Source organism: Lepisosteus oculatus, chromosome 8, assembly GCF_040954835.1.
Source record: "Lepisosteus oculatus isolate fLepOcu1 chromosome 8, fLepOcu1.hap2, whole genome shotgun sequence".
Taxonomy (NCBI): domain Eukaryota; kingdom Metazoa; phylum Chordata; class Actinopteri; order Semionotiformes; family Lepisosteidae; genus Lepisosteus; species Lepisosteus oculatus.
The window spans coordinates 43672966-43698134 of record NC_090703.1 but is presented as its reverse complement, the minus strand read 5'-3'; the positions used below and the strand labels follow the sequence as shown (position 1 = coordinate 43698134).

The window sequence follows — 25169 nt, the reverse complement described above, 5'->3', positions numbered from 1 at the left end:
GTTTGGCGTTTCCAAAAATTAATCGGATGAAACTGAAGCACATGCTCTCTGAGGCAGCCATAGGGTCCCCTGCTTGATGACTGAAACTTCTAAGCAAATCTTATTAGGATGACAGTCCTTCGGAGGTGCAAAATTGACTAATTGTGATAAAAGTCCCATGTAACTATGCACAACAAAACACTAACATTTACTGCTATGTAATGTGTTAACTTGACTTACCTCAATTAAGAATAGCATTTGGCTACTGTTCAAACAGCAACTTATTAATCTTCAGATTACTGTTAACCAGGTACCTCAAAAATAATTTTTGCAAAGCTAAATTAAACAACTTTTCTAAAAAAGTAAAGAGAATACTTGGACTTCCAGTTTATTGTGATTGATTAATTTGCAAATGTCCCAACATACATTTGCTAATGTTGCCTTTCAAAAATAATTGCTTTATGCTAAATTAAAACCAAAACATCTCGCATGTTACAAAGAAAAAAAAAATGTTTTTCCTGTATGTATTAAACAAATTCCTTTATTGTTATGAATACAATGTATGTACAAGCCATTTACAAGTAAAAAAAAATTACAAGCTATTTTTTGTGAAAAATAATGGTACATAAACTAATTTTTAAAATCTTTCAAAGTATGCAAACCTTTGCAAAACTACTGTATAAGCCATGTGGTTATTACCAAATGTACCTGGCATTTGGTTCTATTTGACAGAGTACCGTTATCAAAAGCAAGAAAATGATACATCACATTGAATCCCATCCTTTTTTAAAACACAGCTCATCAAATACTGTCTGCCAGCATAAATGCAAACTTAACAAAACACACAAGAAGCTATAAACAAATGGTGAGCTGGATCTTTATGGAATTAAGGTGACAACTGACTTATATTGAGCTATGCGTTTACTTTTCATGATGCTTTTAATTTTGTTACAGACCACACCAAAAATGTTCAGAAGACAAATGTCTTAAAAAGGACAGCAATTTCTACACATTAACACATTTTTATGAAAAAACGGCATGTTGTTTTGTTACTATATCTTCTGATATCTTCTTAAAATTAAAAGGCAAATGATATGCAAATCATTAATTGACCAGCTTTTTAAACCTTTTCAATTAATTTATAACCGATCTAAGGGCTTTTACAACTAACCCTTCCTTTTTTCAAATACTAGCAATAATAAACACACCCAATCTAAAATTCCTAATTGGTCCCATCTTTGCAGTTATGACTCCTTTCTGCAAAAGAATATAATCTTGACTGGTTTCACATGGGAAAGTAACCAAACACGAGGCATAACATTTAATATTATATTCTCCATTACCAACACGTATCTTGAAGGTCTGAAGAAAAAAAATCTACAAACTGCGGAACCTGCGCCTACTGAACAAAGAAAACCAGAGCCATGTGTCCGATATTTTTTTATGGGAGGAACACTCATTTCAGATATTGGTTCACAAGCTAAGAAAAGTTCACAAGCTGATCCGCAGATCGGATTTATTTAAACTGATTGTCGATCAGCGTTCCTTTCATCTTGGCTTTTTTAGCTTCCAGTTCAGCCTGTGAGGAAAAAAAAAAGGAAAATATAATCATCATACTTAAGCATTTCCACTGCTGCATTCCCTCAATAAACAATTAAATAAATTTATTCTCTTGGGTAGGCTCCCAGGGAACAAAATTCATAATGTTTGCGCTCAATTGTAAGTGCTAATGCACGTTTTTTCTGCATGCTAAAACATTTTCTTAGAGGATTACCAGATAAGGAAAAGGTAATGATAATATGGCAAGTGTTAGCCAAGCAGTAACAAAAGCTGGAACAGAGGAGATGGTGATCTAAAAATACATCATATATATAGATGATAACCAAGAACTGCTGAAGGCAGTAACATAAACCAAATCAGACAGATTCTAATACTGGCTCACATCACATGAAACATGTTTAATAAGGCCTAAACATGAACTACAGAGAAATTAAAAAGTACATCTGAACAAAATTAATTTAGTACCCACATAAGAGAGGTAAAAGAAAAAAATAACAAGCGCTTGTATGAAAGCTCTTTATAAAGATGCTAATGAAAAGAAGACATGGTAAAGGAATCTTAAGTAATAAAACCAAAAACAGCATACACAGCAATTTTACAAACTTAGGAAAAAAACAGACAAAACTCAATTGATCACAAAATTACGAAAACTGTTTTAAAAGAACATTTGAGAAGCACTGACCTAGTCGTTGGAAAATATTTTAATTCGATTTAAGTTGCCATTATATTCAAATTGTATTATTTAATGATTTAATAACAATTATTAAATGTGGTACAGGAGCAATGTAATTACAGATAATTAAAAAATGCTGCATTGCTTGTGTGGCGCTTATTCTGAACTGAACCATGGGAATAGGGATAAGCAACACTGGTGCTTCTTTCATTATTTCAGCTTTACCCACTAATATTACCTAATATTTAGGTGACTGTAAATAGTAATGTTAAATAAAGTACTACCTATATGTTAGGTAGGTGTTTTCAGTTCCATAAAAGGTCTTTTTGTGGAGTGAATGAGAAATTCCTGACCCACAGACTTTTTCTCCCATCTCAGACACTAAATGCTGTAGCTACTACTTTATTAACTGCTACTTCAAAGTGTCATGACTGCAAGCTGTAAAACAACACACAATATGTAAAAAGCTGTGCAAAGTTCTGAATACTTTTGTAAAGCACTGTATTTAATCTAAGTCAAGGTGTATTCATCAATACAGTAATCGTTACATTACCAGCTCTTGAAGTCTTCTTTTGCTCATGCCTTTCCTTTCCAGCTGTTTCTCGATGACTTTTGCATTCTGTGCATATGAATCTGCAACTTCCCTCTGTTGGATAAAGAAGAAAAATATTAATTAAGCTCTACTTCTTGTTTAATTTATGTGATCTCCATACATGGTATTATCATTGTAGATAACATGATCTAAGAGTTTCTTCCTTCAATCCTGATTAAAGACATTACATCAGAATAAAAAAAAATACAAACATCTGTATTATCATTAACACAAATTTGAGGAGATACGCTCAGATTATGGTGTGGAATAGTCACATGATAGCACATTCCTACACATGAATCATACAGAAAAAAAGCATACTTTAGTACAGTGGAAGTAAACTCAAACAAATCTATTTACAATTATCCCGTAATGTATTTTTGTAAAGCCAGGGTATTAGTTTTAACAATATGTCCTTTGTGTAAGAAGGTGCCTCTGATTCTCAATTTTAAATGCACTTTTCTTAGAATGTACACTTGTGTACTCTGGATTATGTTTCACTATAGAGGATGTCCAATGGGTTTGACTTTGTTAATCCCTTTGAGAATCTGGAATATCTGAAACAGGTTATGTCATAGTTTATTTGTTGAATATTAAAAAAAGATTCAGTCCTCTTAGCCTGTTAGTGCAGCTCTGTCATTCATTAAGCCCCAAAATAAACATGGTTACTTTGTTTGATTCTGCTTTTGTAATATTACATTTGTAATTTGGTGACCAAAACTGTATACAGCATTTTAAATAATGTTTTACTAGTGCACTTCTGACATCTCTGAATTTAAATTCTGCACTTTTACACTTTATGGGTATTTCCTTATTTGTATTTCAAATATGGTCTAACTTCTAAAAATGATGTCAACAAATGCCAAAGGCTTTTTTGGGCATTAGTTGACATTTCTTACCTAGTCTTTCTTCAAAAACAGCCTCTTGAGGTGTGGTTTCTCCCAATTTATTTGTATAAATTGTATTTGTATAAATTAAACATTACCTGCCAGCTGTTTGCCCACTCTGAAAATAACACTTTTTAAAATTTCCTTTGCTGTTTTGTAATGCCAGTAAATGCTCCTATGTTGACGTCATTACTTAACTTCACAACTAGTTTGTAGAACATATATCATTCATATCTGTTTTTTAATATTTTATATGGAACATTTACACAAGCCTTCTGAAAATGTCCAGTAACGGACAGGTTTTTATTATTATTATTAACAAGACAGAAAATCTTGCTTTTTCTAAATCAGTCCCATAACCATATAAATTACCCTGTGATTTAATTCAGTGTTTCCATTGATGTAAAAACAAGACTTATTGGCCTGCAACTGATTGGTTTACTCCTCTTTTAATTAATTCCTTCTATGCAATTACTTTTCTGGTCAATAGGTACTACCCATATCTTAAATACGTTCAATACTTGTTCAAAATATCTATAAATAATATCCCTCTTCAGATGAGGGATGTTTTGTTAAGTGCTTCTAAGTACCTTTACCACTTCAGCTTCTTCATTGCTTAAAACTAATACAGAACTTTCCTCAACCTATGGCTTGTTGTTAATATTCTCCTTAGTAAATAGGTTAATGACATTTGTTTAACACATAAGCCACTTTCCATTCCTCTTCTGAAAGGTTCCTATTATCATCTTCAAGACATTTTACATGATCTCTTGCCTTTCCTTTGTGGTTCTACAGATCAGAATAACTTTTGTTTTAGCGTCATTATAATATATTGCTTTTTCTAACATACCCATTTCTTTCCTGGTCCACACATTTTGGAATCATGAACAGTGTTTCACAGTTTACATTTGGCTTGGCTCACAGTAAGAAATCTAACAGACAAGGAGAAAGAGGAGGTGCAGAGACTTCTCCAGTTCTCAGTCTTAGAGCCATTAATCTCCTGAATTACAGGCTACACAGCCACATAGAAAAGATTCAGTTCCAAGTGAAATGTAACCCTCACTGACAGCACCACATACCTGTAGATAGTCACACTGGGGCATTAAAAAGTTCCTGGTCAACTCATCTGTCACCAATGTGATATGGTGTGCAACGTATGCACCATCACCCAGGAAATTCCAATCACAATAATCTAATAATACCTCACATGTTGTGTCAACTGTGTTTGGGCAAGACCTTTGTTGACTGAATTTCCTAATCATTCTATAACATTCTTTACGATTAGGAACAAGTAAAGGTTTATTCCATGTTGAAAAGAGAAGAAAAGAAACACATTTCGGCTTTTAGCTTTTCGACTAACACAGCTACCTACTTGAATTCCTTTATGATTATATTCGTATTGATCTTTGAAAGTTCATATTAATGTAACCATGAAATATTGTCAATTAATTGTACCTGTGGGTAAATAAATGCATCCACTTTAGTATAATTTCCCCTATTGAGAAATAATCGATTAAGCAGTAACTAATGAAATTATTATTTTTTTTTTTATCTTTTAGACACTACAAGTGTTAAAGGCCTCAGCAGTGAAGACTGGAAAGGGTCTATACGCATTTCATGCCACAGAATATTAAGACAAAAACTTCAAAACACCTGCTTTCAAATACCCCCTTTTAAAAATGTTTTCACTTCTTGCCTTAGCAATACGTTCAAGATTTTCTTTTTAGAGTTATCAAGTGGCTGCAATTGCTTTTCTTTCAATTGTTCTCATTTAAAATTAATCGTATGGATCCAAAGTCAGTTCTATTTTCTTGGGCACATAGAGTGCCTTTTCAATCAAAGACAATGCTTCTCAACCTCAGTCTAAATTTGAAAGAAAAACCTGACATGTGGTCATGGTAAAAAGCAATCTTCGTTACAGCTAAATTTTTTATAAAAATGTAATTTGATTTCATGCCTCCTGATCCTTTGTCCCATCACTGTTGTAAGTAATATGGTTTTATTTTATGCTTTTACTAAACCTAATTTGACTGAATAGGGAGAAAAAAATCATTACATGAAGTAGAGGGGATGTGTTTTGAGCACAGTCCTGTCAATTCCTTTTTAAATATATTTCCACTCTATGCCGGGAAATGATGATCTTAGTCATTATCTATGCATGTGGAAACAGGGGATACGATAGAATATTATGACTTACAGCCTCAATCTCTTCTTCTTCCTCATCTATGGTCGAGACGGTAACAGAGCTGAATTTTCCCATATCCTTTGTGCGCTTTGTCATCATCACCTATTCAAAATAAAAAGAACTGGTTACAAGAAAGTTTTAGTTCAAGGAGACAATGAACATAAAAAGCAGAATGATGACAATAGTTGGAGAACAAGTTTAAAAAATCACACCTCCAAGGAGAAGACTGAAAGGAAAACAGAACACTATAAAGGTCATTGGCAGCAAGAACCACTTGGGAATGCACCAATATCGCACCACACTTATACATCAGTAGGCAAGTCTGCATAAATTTTCAAAACAGGATTCCCACAAGAAATAGTGTCTCAAAAAAGCTTTGTCACTTCAAACCCATCATTGCCAGAAAGACCATCAGACCCGTTATGCCTACAAGCACCTGCCTTTTTCGCCTCAATGACAAATGCGATGGGAACAATGAAATCCAGGCTACATTGTGAAATACAGTGTACATAATCATAAACACAATGCAACAAAAGCCAAGGGCCAGTTATCTGAGCTAATGTTCTGGCAAGCAGGGTTTTGTCATTATTACATATGTGACCTCGGCAGTAGCTGAGCGAGAAAAAGCCTGTTAAATCTACCATGAAAGACAAAAACTACTTAGAAGTACAAACAATTTTACTGCCTCCAGGAAGAGCTATAAGATTAATGAATAATACACCGAGCATCAAAAGAAACTTTCAACTAAAGTCAATTCACAAAGTTATTATCGGGGAAAAAGACAATCCTTCATCAGCAGATCCAGATTTTATTGAACAGCCATGACATGAAGAAATTTGTTATGCTAAATATTTACCATGAATAGATCATCTATTGAAACTCACTCACAAGGTGTAAATATATACGATGCATGCATGGCACCAGATTGCAGATACCTGATCATAAATCAGTGTATTGATCTCTGAACCCAAAATGTCACATTATCACATAAATGCTTGAGTTTTTAGCATGGAATAGCATGAGCACTGTCTTGTTGGAATTTTGTTACATCAAAATAAGGCACATGGAAGGGCAGCAAGTGAGAACCCAGGATCAGGGTTTGATCAGCATAGTGTTGGGCAGTCAGGCTTTTATCAATTACCACAAGTGGAATTTACATCATAGATCACCACATATTCAACTTGTACACAAGACATGTCTTACTATATGTCTGTGCCCTTCTTGCTGACATCCATTAGTGATGTGCTGATTTGTGAGTCATCCATTAGTGATTCGTGAGTCAAAGAACTCCACTGTTGGCCATTCCACCTGAGGTGACTTAGATGAACCTCAAACATACCAATGGCGAAAAGGTATTTGCATTTTCAGAAGTGGGATAAGACTGGTTCATTTTTCTTCTTGTAAATTGTTATCAGCCATGACATTCTACCCATCCCCTCATCATACATATCCAATAAACTCTCTCACTAATGAGGCGATATAGTTCTTATGCATGTGTGTCAAACTAAATATTGATTTTTAAAAAAATCAATATTCAAAATCTCAACTTGATTTTTCTGGTTTTGTTTGATGCTCATTATATTATATGATTTTGTGGAAAACTGTCAGATAATATCAATTAAAACTATTCAGAATGCAGCATTTGAAGTGTTTTTTTTTCCACGTTACATCTTCAATAACAAACTGACCAATACTTTTATAGAGCCTTCTGCGTCCACTGCTGTGGAAATATTTAATCTTCCATATATATTTCTTCAGATATCTGCAAAATAGTGTTTTACATTTTCCATTGAATGAAAGGTACTGAAATTCAGCTTTGAAGTATTAATATTAAAAATACTAATCCATCTTGTGAGAATCTACGATAAACATCTGGAATTACTGAAGATGAAAAATTAACAAAATAATCAATGGACCATCCCTCTTAAGACTGACAAGCAGAATTAATTGTATAAATGAACTATAGCTGTCCACTATATTAATGGATTGGCTCCTCTTCCAGTTCTACATTCTGCAAAAGTTTTAACTCATTCTTTAGGTTGACTTCAACATACCTTTTGACCCCAATTTCAGATAAGGAAAATGCCTTCAATTTTAGAAACTGGACTTCTCAGTGACCTTGCCAGATCTGTGCTCTTCCCTTACCCAGTAACAAAGACAATTCTGTTCCTCTGTAACTAGCGGAGATTAAAATCTGTCATTATATTAAGGCAAGCAGTCAAGGAAAACAGGCTTTGAAACCATCTCAAGGGATGGTTTTTCCTGTGGTATTAACACAATCATAAAGTGTAGGAAGATGTAGCTTACAAATAAAAATTGAAACAAAGCTTGAACTGCCTCTGGGCAGTGACTAAGCTGCCCTGTGTGAATGGGTAGTCTTAATTCACATTTGAGCAGTTAGATTCATGATACAATCCAAGTTACAATCACCACTATTTCTTTGCAAGATATTCCTTTTAAAAACGACAACATAATTAAAATGAGATATGTTCTGCAGAATATGAACAAAAGTGTTGGGTCAAAAAGGAATTCATTTGGGTTCTTCTTCTTGTGTATGCTATGTTCCAAACGAGCATACATCCATCTTTGGCAGTAATCCACCTGTTACTGTACTGGTTGCCTAGTGCAAACCACTCTGCTGCTAAATTATCTTAACCCGTGAGCTTGCTTTTCTCTACCTTAAATATTGAACTTAAATATTTAAAAATATTTAGTGTTCCATAGTGGGCCATATTGACATTATACATGTATACGTGACATCCAATGAATGCTTTAGTGGTTTAGTTAGCACAATAAAATCTTTAAAATTGTATGTGTCCTCTCCCCACATGACTATTTTAACCGGAATAACCTTTCTGTTCATAACTGCAGAACTCCACCACCAACTCCGAACCAAATTGCACAAGACAAATGAGTTAATTTGTCAATTCCAGTAACATGAAATATTTAATTCTAAAAGTATCAATGCCTGTTTATTTCTTTTCCTATCTCACTGCAGTGACTAGAAATTTCAGCAATATTCATATCTTATTTTAGTAGTTTACTACAAAACTGTGAAAAGTTTGAAACAAAGGAAAGAAACAAAATAAAATGGTCTTGATGGAAGAATGTGCAGCACTTCAAAGAAAATAAAAAACTGCATGTTTTAATTTGTTGAGGATTCAGCAAACTATCCCTTCTGTGTTTAACTTTTATTTTAAGGGTTAAAATGTTTTGCCCATGTACTGAAAACAGTAATATAGTCATGCACTTTGCATTCATCTGTGGTGCCTTTAGAAAACAGGTTATAAATTACACATCTTACAAAAAGCAAAGAGAAAGCAATTTAAACCATTTTGTAAACTCATGCACTTAGTACAGTTCCTACAGTACATATTCCAGAACTGCTCTATTGATTTTGAATAGTCATTGTGCAATACAGCATAATGTCAAACAATTTCTCATCTGGCCTTGAAGTGTTTAACCAGTGGTTACAAATAAGGGCTTGACCATAAGTTCACACTACAATGCTTCAATAACCTGCTAGCCAAATGCTCCGTATTTAATACCACTATGTAAGCATCACAAAAAGATGCTTCTAGTTCCAAATGGCAGTTTAATGGACCTATGATTAATTGAACTTTGACTAATGGGTCCCAGTTTTTGCTTTTGAAATGCTAACTATATGTTTCTATGCTAAATGTTAAAATTAATCGCAAAGCAGACTGGCGTCCTCTGTCTAAACTAGATGACAGCTGATGTGTTTTATTTAAGCCAAATGTACTGCTGTGTGGTGTCTTTTTTTAACTTAGTGCTTCACATCTCCATGACTGACAGCAATGAATATCCTAATATTTCCAAATGGAAAGTGGGAAATTGCCATTTAGAAACCCCCTTTCCACTGCTAACGGTTTCAAAAGAACAAAGTTATTTTTTTATACATTTTTAATGTTCAAAATAGTGAAGTCTGTTGAGAAATAACTGGCACAGCATTACAATACAAGTTGTTTTAAACAGTGGATCTGCATAATCCATGCCTTCTAATGCATTTTAATACCAGTGTTGTTTCTTCCTACAGGGGATTATGTACTATATTAATTAAAGTAAGATATCTAAGGTTTTATATATATTTTGTATAAAACAAAATGTCTGTGTATTTTAAGATAAGTATGAGTATCAACATTGTAAAAAGAAAATGCTTACAGCAGCCACAAAAAGTTAGCTCAAGACGTTTTTCAGGAATTTGTGTTGCTTCCTTGCCTCATTTAAGTGAAGTCTGCATTAAAAGGGTGGGTCACAGTAGTAAATTGAATTGTTTAGGTAAAGATTACCTACTGATGAGTAGATTTCGGGACCTTTAACTTGTTTTCCTCTCTCTCTCCTGTGCAGATGATGTCTCCTTCAGACTATCAATTCCTCCGCTTGGCTTTTTCCTTTATTTCCATGATATCACTCTAGTATTCTTTCAGTAAAAGACTGATTTTCTTAAATTTGCAATTCACAAAAGATTTTTAGAGGAATTCTACATGGCACAGGTTTTTTTATCACAATTATTGGGGATTAAAATTATTGGTGATTTTTAATGTTATGAATTTTGGATCCCTTTGAGAATATTTAAGGAAAACTCTTGATATTTAAAAGTTCCCTTAATCAGGTAGTGAAGTTCAAGCAAGGATTCTACTATGAAGACCAAGGAGCTTTCAAAACAACTTGTATACACAGATCAGGAAAGCACCCAGACACTACTAGATCTGGCTGTCACACCAAACGTAAAAGTCAACAAAAATTTGGTCTCTCCACAAAGTGGGCTGGTATGAAAAAAAAAACATCTCAGATTTCAGATTTGTTTCCAAAAAAGCATCAAGGTATAAAAATGTGGACTTAGGTTTCATGGTCAGAAACATTTTAGGGAAATAAAAAAAGTAAAAATTATACCTACCCTGACTTTTTTGGGAGCCTCTTGCTTTTGGCTATAAACGCTAGTGTTGCCAAATCCCTGGCCAAACTTCACTACTGCTCCATCGACAATAAATGTCACTGGAGTATTTTTCATTTGGTGCTGATAAAACAGCAACAGGCCACACCTGGGGAAGAAAAGAAATTCGCAATCATCTCTTAATACAACAGATCATCTTCACCTACTATAATGTAGCGCACAACCACAATCTTACACAAGATTTTTTTTTTTAAATCAATATATATACACACCATGCAAAAGATTTAATAACCATGGGGAAGAAAGATTTGAAGTTAACCTAGAACTTTAATACAACACTCAATGCAAGAAAAATGGGATCCCCAAATGATCTAAACTGATTCAAGAGTATATAAAACACATTCTTTGACATTTATTTATCACGTAATGGTTACTTCAGAAGTAAACTTAATTATTCTGATATCTTTATATTTTAATATATATATATTAATTAGAAATAATAAAATTTTAAGTTGGAATTGGAAATTGGGGTCATTATTAAACAACTAATATTAACTTACTATTAATTCACTGGAATGACATTTCCTTTTTACATATTTATTTTAATTATACTTTCAGATGACAATGTGACTAATGTAAATATAAATACTAAACTCAAAATACAATTAGAAAATTTAGAAAAAATGCAGCCTTCAACATTTTTGTTTATTACATTAGATTTTTACACAATCTCATAATTCTTATTTTTTGAATATGTGAACTGTAACATCCTTAAAATATAGATTTGACATAAAACATAAGACATTAGAAAAGACATAAAATGAAACTAAACTTGAGCTACGGAAATGTTTCTTATAAACACTGCTTGTTTTAAACAACTTTGACATAAAATAAAAAATCTTACATATCGATTATTTGCTTGTCTCAATGGTTTGAATAACATCTTAACTACTGCTTAACGTACTGCATGCAGCACACACTTGTTCCTAAAACATTGTCTGTACATTTCTATGAAAGCATGTATGAGGGGGAAAAAAAACTTTAGTGGGAAATGCCCGCAATATTACTGTTTAGAAATTACTTTATAAAACTACATACAAATTGTGCTGTCAATCAAAATGAAAAAAAAATCTGTATAATCAGAGAATAATGCCCAAACTGGGAATGAGGAAAATGAAAAAACCTCCACACTCTAATTCTGAATCACATAACAACAACACCCATCTCACCCATCCATCTTCTTTCCTAATGCCTTTTTTAATCCTTTGAAGTGACAGAAAAACAGTTATTAAAATTATAATTACTACATATAATTCACTGGAGGCTAGGAATTTGAATTTAATAAAAGTTTAGAATGCAAGTATTACAATCATCTTAAAGGATAATTAAATGTTTTAAATTTCAGCATTTGCAAAAAAGGCATTCTGCTTGCTGGTTTTAAGCAAGACAAATGGAGGATTATTGTACTATTTTAAGCTTTCATCATAAAGAAAAGTATTTATAGCAAACACTTGTAAAGCATGTTATGTGCATTTTCCAAAACTTACAGGGTATTTAATTTCTTGTAGACTAAGCACAGTAAGGAAAATGCACAAAAAAAGCTTTGCAATTGTGAAGAGTTCACGTTTCATATTAGAACAATCTCTTCACTAAAGCTAAAAAAATCTACAACCCTACAACCTACACATGCATTATCTTATGGGGCATATTCTCATTGATGTTGCATGTTTAAAAACACACAAACAGAGGCCTGGAAAATTGTTAACACACAATAATCATGGAGATGACACTTTTTACCATGCTACTCTTGTTTAATCAAAATTGGTCTTTTCTTGAATACCCAAAATAGTTTGTATTTACTAATTCAATGTTTTTAAAATATAGAATAGTAAACAAGGAGAAACAATAATTAGTGTATATGAAAGAAATAATCCTCTAGTTTACCAAGCACATTTTATAGGTATAGTGCCTATAGAAAGTTTACATACCCTTTGCAAAGTTACACATTTTTTGGCCTAACAGCCTATAATCATGATACATTAAACCAGAATGTATTTGACATTTTGTTCACACTGTAACATACAACATCCAAGTGGAAAACAAATACTCCAACATTCTCAAAAAATATTTACAAATGAAAACCTGGAAGAATGGGTTGGATATAGCCCTTAGTAACAGCAACTGTAAATCAGCTTTGATGCAAACCAACTGCCTTCCAAATCACATAACCTATCCAATTAGATCTAGTAACATCTAAAGATTCACAGGCCACCCTCAGTGTGGCCAATACCAATGTTCATATCTCAGGCATGTGAAAAGACCTGAACAGAATGAAAACTGTGAGTAATCCATATTGCGATAATGTCAGGTTAGCACCCAATTGATTATTATATACTATTTATTTTATGTTTAATTACTGAATGGTAGAGTATTTACAAATTCATTATGGGCAATTCTAAAATGTACTATACTGTGTATTTTTAAAGAGTATGCTATATTTAGTAATTATTCTAATTAAAGACTTTTTCCATTCATTCTATATATGAAGGGAGGAAATGTCTTCCTTTCTACTTTCTTGAACTGACTGCTACTGCATTCTCCCTCTTGTTCTCTACCCCCTCCATGATTAGCACATATACTTACTAACCATTAAACCATTAAAGGGGAACTGCAGCCCCAATTTCTCAGGCCAGTTATTAAATCTCGATAATAAAACAAATTGATTGACAGTATAGCAAAATTATATAGAATTACAAATTAAACACAAAATGGTGAACTTTGTGAAAGTAGTGTATGGACGCCCATTTGTAGAGATTTTATGAGAATCACGACGTGAAGCAACCCTTCCTGCTCACTAGCCACTGTCATGAGTAATGTAATGTGATGTACGAGCGAATGAGTTCAGGTTGTGCAGCAGGCATTTCACTGCAGAAATGGTGTAGAGTGATCTGCATGCAGAGTTCACTAGTAGTATTTATCGGCAAAACCGTGTCAAAGTCGAGAGCAATATTTAGATTGGATTTGAACAGATGTATTCACAAGCCACTTGATTACAATCTAACAGGGGAGCTTCACCTCACCAGATGTTTTGTTGCCACATTCTGAGTTGCAGAATATGGCACTGAACAAATCTGGAAATTCTCTCTCCTTTGTGATGTCAATTGGAGATTTTATGCATTACTATGTACATTTTTCTTTCATTGGGATTCGAAACGCAGTCATCAAAGCTGATTCATTCGAACCCCAAAATATAAAAATAGCATTGCAGTTCCCCTTTTATGGTCAATAAACCCTGGTGAGCATGCACGTTTGCTGTACTATCCCTATCCCTCCTTCCTCACTCCCAGACCCAGCAACACTAACAGAAGAAGAGTCGGAAGGGGTGTCTGTACAGCTCCTGTCTCAGATGGTGGTTGCGTGTAATACCAGAGAGTAAGAAATGCAACCATTAGAAGACATTGAAAAATGGTGTGAGGTTTTGTGTTGAATTGTTAGCGGGGAAAAAAAAAGTAAAAATACAAAAGGTAAAAAACTGATGTTTTGGGGGAACTGCACGTCACACTATTCTAAAGTACTCCTCTCCAAGTATAAATATTTGTCAAAACACAAACTACTCTGCATGGCTCTCAATGATACTACACTTTTGTTTAGCACCGTAATTTATCTTGATTTAAAAAAAAACTGAGTAACCAGGCAGTGCCTAAAAAAATAATTCACAAGAGATAGACAGCGTCTGATTAACATACATTGTGACAGCTTAAGTGTTTCATAAATTGAACACATAATGTGTCTGTACCCTTTCTCACACAGGAAAGGGATTTTCAAAAGTAATAAAGAACATTGAATTTGAATTGATCCTTCCTTTTGTCTTTTTTGTCATGATGAAAAGGAAAATATACAAAACTACCAAGTCACTGTCTAGATCTAAACTGGCTATTTGCAATATTCAAGCCCGGAACTTAATCGTAGATAACTGAAAGAGAAGGATGCTTCCAATCAGTAAGTATCAAGTGTCTGTAGGAGTCTGGGAGCATAAGGTCTGGCTTGTCTGCAATCTACATTAAAAAGTCTAAGCATCTCTGTTTAGCCTTTGAAATTACATAACACAAATTGCACAAGAACATATACCCTATGTCAACAGAGATAATCAATATACCAATGGGTTCTGTCAGAATAAAGCCCTGGGAACAAAACGCCACTTCTTCTGGAACAGGGACTTGGGAACTGAGTTTTAGAAGACGTGTTTTCATGTCACTTTTCCATAACAAATTGGGTATGGTTTTCATGGCATTTGACAACAATGAAATACCAGAAATAAATCACAGGGCTTTGTTAATGCAGTGCTGCTCTTCCGTTTATTCAGCATTCAAAAAGATAAATAGCTTGTTTTTTCTTTGCCAAAATACTTTGAGATCTTTGTGATAGTCACATGCCCTTACTACTTTGAGCTTACACCAGGGAAGAAAATTAGCACACAGTCTTACCAGCCACACTGACAGGTGTTGGCTATAACTCTTGTTGTTAATCAAGTTAAAAAACAAAATGTAAAATGCTATATCCACTGATGCTCATCTACATAACATCAAGGATGACATCACTGGTGTATTCACTTGATAATGGACGCCACATAACAAAGCAGAAGGGCACTGCAATGCTACTATTTTTTGACAAAAATTGTAAAAATGGGGAGATTTTTAAATTTAAATACAGTTAGATGACAAACAGTAAACAGAGTAAAAAAAGAAAAATGCTCTAAAGCCTAATAAAATGGATGGCAGCATCTCATTTTCTGCAGCACAGATTAAAATCTGCTCTTCTCAGAATACAAAGCATTTAGCATATGATTTCTTTGTAACTTTCGCACATCCTCAACTGTTTTATAGATTAAAATATCTTTAACATACATGTTCTTAAATGATGGTTACTTTATAAAGAAACCTTACAATTCATCCACATAACACATGAGAAATCATTAAATTGTGAAACAGCTTATTCTAAAACACTATTAATTCATTGGAATCATATTTTATTTTGTGGTTTATGAAATGCTTCTAGTTTAATTTTTTTTTTTAATTATGCTACTTCTGAATGAAAATGTGACTATAAGTATAACACAGTATTCAAACTTCAATGCATCAAATTAGTGTTACGCTTATCAGATTAAATTAGCTGATGATGCTGGTGCACCTCCATAATTCTTTTCTTGGATTTGGGAACAATATTTTTAATAAGTTACTTAAAACAAGCAGTGTTTATTTCAGTAATCTCAATATGTAGAATTTCTAAGTCTAAAATGTGCATGGCAAACACCGTAATAATAGCTGTAATATGTTAAAAACAGTTGTTTTTACAAACAACTTTTGTTAAAAACAAAGTTGTTTTTTAACAGCACACAGACAGTAATAACTGATGCAATTTCTGCAATTTCCCTCATGGGATCAATAAAGTATCTGTCTAACATAGCCCTATACATATCAATAGTCCAAACTCAAATCCTTGATCTAGAGGCTCATGAGACCAGAGCTTGTCCTGGATTTCTCCACGTTAAGCGGACTAAGAGTCTGTGACACAAGATTAGCCCCAACAGTGCTGGGACCTGATTGTATAGCCGAGTAGAATAGAGCAATTGGGGTGAAGTACTTTGCTCAAGGGTACAATAGTACCAATAATGGGGACTTCCTTTAGTTTCCAGAAAATGCCACCATCTGTATTTTTGTAATGACAGCTTGTAAAAACATGAATTACCAGTAAAACAGAAGATTGTATCTGTATTTGATTGACAACCTCCCCTTATCTAGCTTTCCAGAGAGGTAAATGAAATCATCCAGTAGACATCAACAATCTACTCACAGATAAAAAGGGGTTATGTTAAAAACTTAAAATGCCATGGGAATTGTTTCTTATGATTTATCAGAAAGCAGGGGGGAAAATACAGACAAATCAGGTGTGATATCGACTCTGTTATTTTCTCCATTGCAAAATAAAAGTTTTAACTCATCCGAATTCGAAACAGCACTTCCTGCCAGACTAGATAGAGCGTATCTCACTTTATATCAAGTGACAACCTGTCACTCATAGACAGCAACCTGTCTCAGTTACCTAAAGCAAAACATACGGCATCTTCTGAAAACAAATCCTTAAAAAATAAGGATCTCTCCGTCTTATTAATTCCTGTGTTAAAATACTTACTTTCCACATTTCTTTCTAAACTGCCTCTCGATACCCTCTGGTCTAGAAGAAGAAAAAAAAACTTTGAGTAGGGGGGCGATGTTCAATTGTTCTTCAGTTAATTTTTAAGACTATTGTACATAACATAACAAATCCATAATATTTAAAATGTGAAATTATTTATAAAGAACACTAGTACTATAGTCAGATGGTCCACCTGAACATGCAGTTGTATGAGAAATTTAAACAGGTAAAAAAAGAGACATCAAAAAGTACAGTAAATGTTAACAGAGTATGTCCTGCCATTTTTAAAAAGGGTACTGCTATCATGTTTCATACGTTATACTAATAACAATTTGTGCGATAAGCGAGCTAGATAAAAGACAATCAAAGAAGGTTTTAAAGCTTATGCTGACATTTGTCTAGCTTAACTTAATATTAATATTAATATTAATTCTAATGTGCAAAGACCTATATAGATAAAAACCGTACCCATTTAATAGCAGCTTGGGAGTATATACAAAAAAACTAATTATATGCAAAAACAAACAAGCAATGCAAGAATTATTTTTGTGCGGAAAAATTCTACAAGTAATCATATTTCAGTTCAATAGTGATCACTATATATATATATTGTAGATTAGAGTAATTGCTATCACTACTTCTAACCTATTAAGTAAAATAAGCACGAAAACATAATCTACAACTATTTCATCACATATTTCCACCTAGGTTTTTATGTTTGAATAAACAGCACAGAAATACTTTTATATCATCCATACCTTCGAAGATAAACACTCTCATCTTCTTCTATGTTACAGAATTTATGAGCATGCTTGGCTGCATCAATCACTCTGGCTCGGTCCCGTGGCCTCATGGGAAGTTTCTCCAGCTGGCAGTCTACAGAATCAGAGAATCAGTATTCAATCAAACAATCCATCAATGAATCACTTCAAAGTCTACCAGTTGGAAATGTATAAAAAAATATCAGAAGTAGAACTATTTATTAGGCTAAAAGTTCTCTAAGTAGCACATCCTATGACTTGCAGTTATCATGCTCTTCCAAATTCCATGCTGAACTATACATACCTAAAAAAGTTCAGCGCCAAGGCACTGCATCTTTAAATGTCAAATTCAAACAAAATTTTACAATGAAGACTTCATCCAACAACCTTCATTTACTGTATGTAAGGGCCTTTATTATTTCTTACAAAATAAGCATTTTCAGAGAGCCTAATGCATTATGAAAGTACACAACAAACTACATTTATTTAAAAGTAACGACATACTACAACTAAATGGTCTCTGTGCAAACAATAATCTTCAACATAGTAAAAATCATTCAAGTATAGTACTCCATTAACTTGTACATTAGCATTACTAAAACCTTTCTCGTTTACATCATCATCATGTTTAAACAGCAATGCATGGTATTTATCTCAAAACACTCTAGGTATTAAAAGCTTTTTTCCCCAGATACAAGCTAACCTACAACCTCTTTAAGTCAAAGATTAAAAAAACACTGCCCTAAAGGGGTACTGCAGCACTATTTTTATATTTCGGGGTTAGAAAAAAACAGCATTGATCAGTACATTTCAAATCACAATGAAGGTAAAATGTACACTGTAATGTGTAAAACCCCAAATTTACATCACAAAATAGACAAAACGTCCCAGGTATGCACAGCTCCACATTCCGCCTTTCAGAACAAGACAACAAAATCGTTCGGAGACATGAATTGGCCTTATTACATTGTAAACAAGCAGGCTTGTGAATACATCCCCTTTAATCCAGTAGAAATATTGCTCTTGACATTGAGATGGTTTTGCCAATAAATACTAATTACTCGTTAACTCCCCATGCAGATCAGGTTGGAACATTTCTGCGGTGAAATGTCTGCTGCACAATCTGATTTGCTTGTACATCGCACTACATTAGTCGCTTAGACTAGTGAGCGGGAAGGGCCGCTTCACATCACAATTTATTGTCTGTGGCAAGACCAGCAGTTTGCCAAAACATGGCGGTTTTCCACTATTTTCACAAAGGTAAAGATTTTGTGTTTAATTCAGAATTTGTAAATTTTTAATAAACAGTCTGAGAAATTGGGATTACAGTTCCCCTTTAATCTGAATTTATAGTAGCAATCATAGACAAAAGGGATGTCTAAGCGTCTGTATTCGGCAGTAGCAACCGACAAATGTAATGGACTGCAGTTTTGCATATTTCCTCCTGTTCCTAATTGGTTCTTAAAAGCTCAACACAGTACAAGCTTCACAAAAACAATATGTGCATTATTCTTTTTACACAAGATACCAGAATCACAAACGGATGCCAATTCTCATTTTATCACTTTGAAGATGGTAAGCTACAGCTCCATAACACCATCAAGCTACAGAACACGAATACAATCCTGGTCATACACCAAAGCAAAGTGAATCACATTTCTCTTGCTCTAAACCGTTGAACAAAAGCGAAGACTCATAAAACCATGGAGCATGTCCCAAAGGCTGTTGCAAGTAACCCAAGATATTTTTGCTGCCATGTTAGTAAATGTAATTATTCCAGCTACTGGAAATAAAAAAGGAAGCATAATAAACATAATTTTCTCTCTTCAAACCCAGGCTGGGTATATGATTGGCATTCATTTCACAAAGGCTTGTAGACTAGTATGTTAGTATTGAGATATTCTAGCACAACAATTGAAATAAACATTAGATTTCTAAGAGGTTTTGTTCTTATACAGTATATTCATTACATAGAATAAGGGGAGAAAGGTTTTATTTTGTTGAAGCAAAAGTAGAAAGTGAAAGGCCATTATCTTGTAAATGCAATAAATACTGTATATATAAATGTTTCTAAATTCAGAGTACTACTGTCAATTTTTGCTACTTTTTTCCCATAAACAGAAGTCTGCCTGCATCAGAAAAAGTCTTAGTCGCCCCAAGGATGTGGCAGGTATCAATTATTCATTCAGTTTGTCACTGCAGACTGCTAGATTGAGCATCTGCAAACCACAAGTGAAAACAATGAGGATTTTATATAGGAATGGATCCCATTTCTAAGCTATATGTATAAAGATCCCTTTTTACTCTTTTAGTAATGTGCTGTATACAGAATTATAAGCAAGCACTGTGCCATCCAAAAGTCTTAAAATGTGCATTAATGGAAATGTTTAAGAAATGTAATTAAAGTAAAATCTGTAGGCATTTCATTACCATTAATGAATTCTAAAATCTTTCACAGCATAGTTGTGAAAGATTCCTTGACCAGGAAAGCAAAAGTTTCCTGGTCAAGGAAGTGTCAAATTTGTTCCATTTTATTAATGTCTTAGTAACTCTGCCTTTGAAGAATACTTAGGCAATTTCGAGTGTGAAGAAAGCTATTTCAACTAGGTTTAAATCAGGAGATGGGGAAGACAAGCTGAGAAGAATAGCCTCATTTTTTTTTTCTAAACAACCTCCTGTGAGCACACTGCTGTAGTATAGCATGATCCATTTCTTTGTTGTAGGAGAACTTCAAAGCAATGCAATTAGAAAATAGAAAATATCCATGGAGGGTTTTAAATCATGCCCCAACCCAACATACTTTATAGACACAGATGTCATACGAAAATAAAGGTCACCAACCAAAAAGGGGTCATTTGGTTCATCTTCCTCAATTAGTAGCTCAATTAATCTTAAAAGTCTTAATCTGAATAGAGGGTCTTCTGTTATGGAGATCATTCATATACCCACAACTCTTAATTTCCTATTCTTTGTTATAACTGAACTCCCCCCCAAGTTTACAAAAGTGGTCCTGTGACGTTGTTTTGCTATCAAGTCTAAAGCATGCTCCTGGTCAGGAATTATCTTTAGTCATTAGTATTTTACATATTTGAATTGAATATTCTCTCAATCAGGCTTGGTCTACACCGATGAGACTTTTTTTAACCTAAGTGTATATGACAATCCCAAGAGACCATGAATGATTATTTTGCTCTTCTTTAAACTAAGGCTATTAATAACATCATTTTTGAGTGCAAGTATTGACAACATTACAAATTATTTTAGATATTTGGCAATATTCCGTCATAAAGCTATTTGAGTTTCTCTCCCTGTCTGTGTGTCTCATGGAGAGCAAGTTGAGGTATGCAAAAAGACAAATTCCTAATACAAGAAACTGTATATGGTCAATAAAGTGATATTATCTTATTTGTCTCTTCATCAATGTATATAGTTTCAAATATTAATCTATAAAACCTTACATACTAACTATATTCTCATTTATAACACTGTGAATTTATCGAAGCTGTTATAAAGAAAATGTTTTTTATAAAACTATATTTCTGGGATAGGTGCACTGACATTTTATTGAACAGATGTACTTAAAATCCTGATGTTTATTTCTTGAGTGTCTCGACCACTAAAGAGGTTCGCTGGAGCGCAAGCTGAGCTTCAGCTTTGAGTTACCCTGGATTCAACTTTGAGTGACATCACTAGCAAACTGTGACTAGGACTTTGCAAACAATAGCATTTGCCAAAAGAGAGCATAGTGGAATTAATATTATTATTATTATTATTATTATATTAATTGCTTACACTTCTTTAGTGCTTTGCTGGACACTCCACTCAAAGCGTTCTACAGGTAATGGGGATCCCCTCCACCACCACCAATGTGCAGCCCCACCTGGATGATGCGACGGCAGCCATAGCGCGTTAGAACGCTCACCACAAATCAGCTCTCAGTACTCTTTTCAAGAAACGCCCTGGGACACCACAGAGAGTCAGGACCTTGGTTTTACGTCTCATCCGAAGGACAGCGCTTGTTTACAGTATAGTGTCCCCATCAATATACTGGGGCATTAGGACCCACAAGGACCGCGGGGTGAGCACCCCCTGCTGGCCCAACTAACACCTCTTCCAGCAGCAACCTTAGTTTTTCCCAGGAGGTCTCCCATCCAGGTACTGACCAGGCTCACACCTGCTTAGCCTCAGTGGGTTGCCAGTTGTGAGTTGCAGGGTGATATGGCTGCTGGCTGCCAATATGCCAGAGCTCTCTCAGTGACACAGTGACCCTCGCAACTTCCCAGTTGCTTATAGGCCTTGAAAAGCACATGGCAGTTCCTTGTGCCACAGATGTCATACACTATCCTAGATCATCCCAGAAATGTTCGATATGGCTTAGTCCTAGCGAGTAGGCCATCCAAGCAAGCCATTGTAACACAAGCAACACAAGGATGTGCACGATCCACCCCAATGGCACAAAGATACTGATCTTTTTACAAATTGGGCATATTGGCTCCTTTTTGTGTTCTTATTTTTTCATTTTCACCAGGTGTGGCAACAAACTGGTTGTTATCTTAAGTCATCATTTAGGCTTTATCAAGTCTTGTAAATTATGTGATTTAGCGCTATGTGTGTTTTGCAAACATATTCAGTCTGTTTCAATGATGGATCCTTTTTGATAAATTTACTTTTTATACGTAAATATTTTCAACCAAACCTAAATGCTCAAGTAGAACATTTACAGGTGAAAAAAAGCTGAATATCAGCAAAAGCTGAAAAACAAAACAAAACCTGTAATGCAGACTGCATACGTATTCACCTCTTTGTTAAGCCAAGACTAAATTAGCTTAGATGCACACATTTACTTTGACAAGGCATGAAATAAATTGAATTTGAATAATGGTTTACATGATTTCTGAAAAAAATACACCTCTTTCTATAAAGGCCTTCAGGCAGGTAGTGCATTTCATGTTAAGATTTAATCACGAAGACCAAGGAGCTTTCAAAATATTTCATGAATAAATGTGTTGAATGGTCAGATCAGATCAGATCACAGTTCAAAGAGGCTGAATATCTCATAGTGAAATTTGATCATATGGAAGGCTCTATCCAACCACCCAGATAAGACTGTATCTTGAACCTGAGCTTCCAAAAAATGGAACCAATGGTAACTTTGAAAGAGGTATAGATCTCATTGACTGAGATGAGGAAGAAGGTCCATAAGTCTAAAACATCCCACAAAGCTGGCCTGTATGGCAGAGTGACAAACCAATCTCTAATTCTTTATATAGTTTGTAACAAAGCATGACAAAAGATATTTGATCAGTCAAGACAAAACTGAAACTTTGATCTAAATGCAAAGCGTTACTTAATGCACAAACCCAGCACATTTCTACTAGTATGGCAGTGACTCTAATATTTTATGGGGTCAAGACAGAGCTAAAAAATGGATGGAGCAAGTATCCCTAAACCATAAAGGAAAACACATCTGCTAAAGGCATAGACATGAAGCAAAAGCTCAGTTCAGCACAACAATGACCATAAGCTACACTGGAGTGGCTTAACAAGACGAAAGGTAATGTCTGTGAGTAACCTAAAGACCTAACTTGAATCGTATAGAAAATCTGTGGCAAGACTTGTTTTCAAGAGGCAAAAATTACTGTCCATCCATGATCCCCACCCAACTAATTTCACAGAGGCTGAGCAAGTTTGCAAAGATATAGCATCATTTCAATGCGCAAAATTGGTACAGACTTCTTCAAACAGAAACTCAGTTGTAATTTCCGCAAAAGGTGCTCCCATCAAGTATCCACCTTGAGTGGAGTTAAATATATTGATGGTGTATTAAGGTTTTTATTCTTCTTAGCACGTTTTATCAGTCATCGTCTTTCACCTATATACATTTAGTTTGAGTATTCGGGTTTTGACTGACATTATTTACACTTTTTGTAATTCAACAAATGGAAGATCGTTGGAAGCTGTGAATACTGAGAAATCCATTCGAGTATATCATGAATAGTCATAATTAATCAAATATATGTCAAAATCAATAATACAATTCTGCATCGTATAAGTTTCGAAAAACATACAAAAAATAACGTTTCTTTTTAAAAACAAAAGTACCGGAATGCAGGCAAAGCTTACAATTCTGCATATTTTGTTCACATATGCAAAATATGCAGATATTAAATAAAACTCATATGATATTAACTCAATAATAGATGTTGAATAGGGAATAAGCAAAAACATTGTTTTCACACAAAACATGGGTCGACTGAGTTCATTATTCACATGGCTGTTTTAGGATCTAAGGGAAGGATCTAGCAAACTATACTAGCAGACAATGACACCAGAATAGAAAAGTAAAATATTAATAATACTAAACCGTTACAGAGCTCTCAGAAAGCTTTGCTGTTATTTTCAACGTTTTTTTAACAAGACAAATTAGCTTATGTATAATAATATTCATCATTATTATAAAAGTTCATACAATTCTGACACGAGAAAGGATTAAACATCAATTCCTGTTCTACAAAGTGCTCCGCCTCGAGTCTTCGGTCATGAACCACTGCCCACAACATTGAACTAAACCAGGGAGCTTCTCTACTCGAGACCCTGGCAGCAGAGGCCTTCGGGCTACAGCGTATTAAAAAGTGCACTCACCTAACACAAGAACCATTTGACCACACAGACAATAATAGACGTGCAGCGGCTTTTCCCCATCATCATATTCTTCCCGATCACGAGTATCTGAACAAACTACACTACGCGAAACAACCTTCGGCATCTTTACTCCTAATAAACCACACCAACACTTTTCCTAAAAAACTCCAGGAAACAAATTAGAGTGTCGCGAAATGATTGCGTCACAAGTCGCTACGGGCTTCATGTGGATTTTTTTTTTGGTTTCATGTGGATTTGCAATGTACTCTAGTTAATTCATTCTTATATACTGTACAGTGTGTGTGTCTGTCTATATGTCACATTTTACAAACGGAAGTTAAGAAAATATTATTAATTTTGTTAAGAGGAATTCCATTAATTATGAAACCCATGGTCAGTTCTATATAACTAATGCACTGTATAAATTGTCCTCAAGTGTTCTTAGTTATAGAGGAAGGAGTACAGTACAGTTCCTGACCCAATTGAATCCAATTGCCTAATGTAATGGTTTTCAATCCTCGTCCTAGAGTATATCTGTATCTGCTGGTTTTGTTCCAGCTGGGCCTTTATCTGCTAGTGCTAATTGTATCTAAACTGCTTGGTGGTTTAGACTTTTTTCTGCACTTATTTCTTGGTTTCATAAAAAAAACCCTAGTTAAAGAGCTGATTAAGGGCTGAAAGCAAATAAAAAAAAAACCTCACATAGAAAATTGAAATTATTGACCTACAGTAATTAACCTGATTGTGGCTGGAGAAAACCAGAAGACACACAGGTTACCCAGG

At 34.4% G+C, this 25169-nt stretch overlaps 1 protein-coding gene across 1 annotated transcript; it reads right to left on the bottom strand.

Moving 5' to 3' along the window:
- Positions 1-502: 502 nt before the first annotated feature.
- Positions 503-24584, bottom strand: steep1 (STING1 ER exit protein 1). The gene is made up of 7 exons (XM_015351264.2): positions 24387-24584; positions 17742-17859; positions 16981-17022; positions 10795-10939; positions 5889-5978; positions 2766-2858; positions 503-1558 (listed from the first exon to the last, which is right to left on the bottom strand). The coding sequence occupies exons 1-7, from the start codon at positions 24508-24510 to the stop codon at positions 1496-1498; spliced, it is 675 nt and encodes a 224-aa protein (XP_015206750.1). The 5' UTR covers positions 24511-24584; the 3' UTR covers positions 503-1495.
- Between the last annotated feature and the right edge of the window lie 585 nt (positions 24585-25169).

Bases quoted from the DNA above. Each gene is read 5' to 3' on its own strand.
- steep1 (XM_015351264.2), bottom strand. From the start codon at position 24,510: ATGCCGAAGGTTGTTTCGCGTAGTGTAGTTTGTTCAGATACTCGTGAT. The intron at 5,979-10,794 runs GTAGGTATAATT...TATTTTGAATAG, and splicing joins AGGCTCCCAAAAAAGTCAGG to GTGATGATGACAAAGCGCAC. The intron at 2,859-5,888 runs GTAAGTCATAAT...TTTATCCAACAG, and splicing joins AAGAAGAAGAGATTGAGGCT to AGGGAAGTTGCAGATTCATA.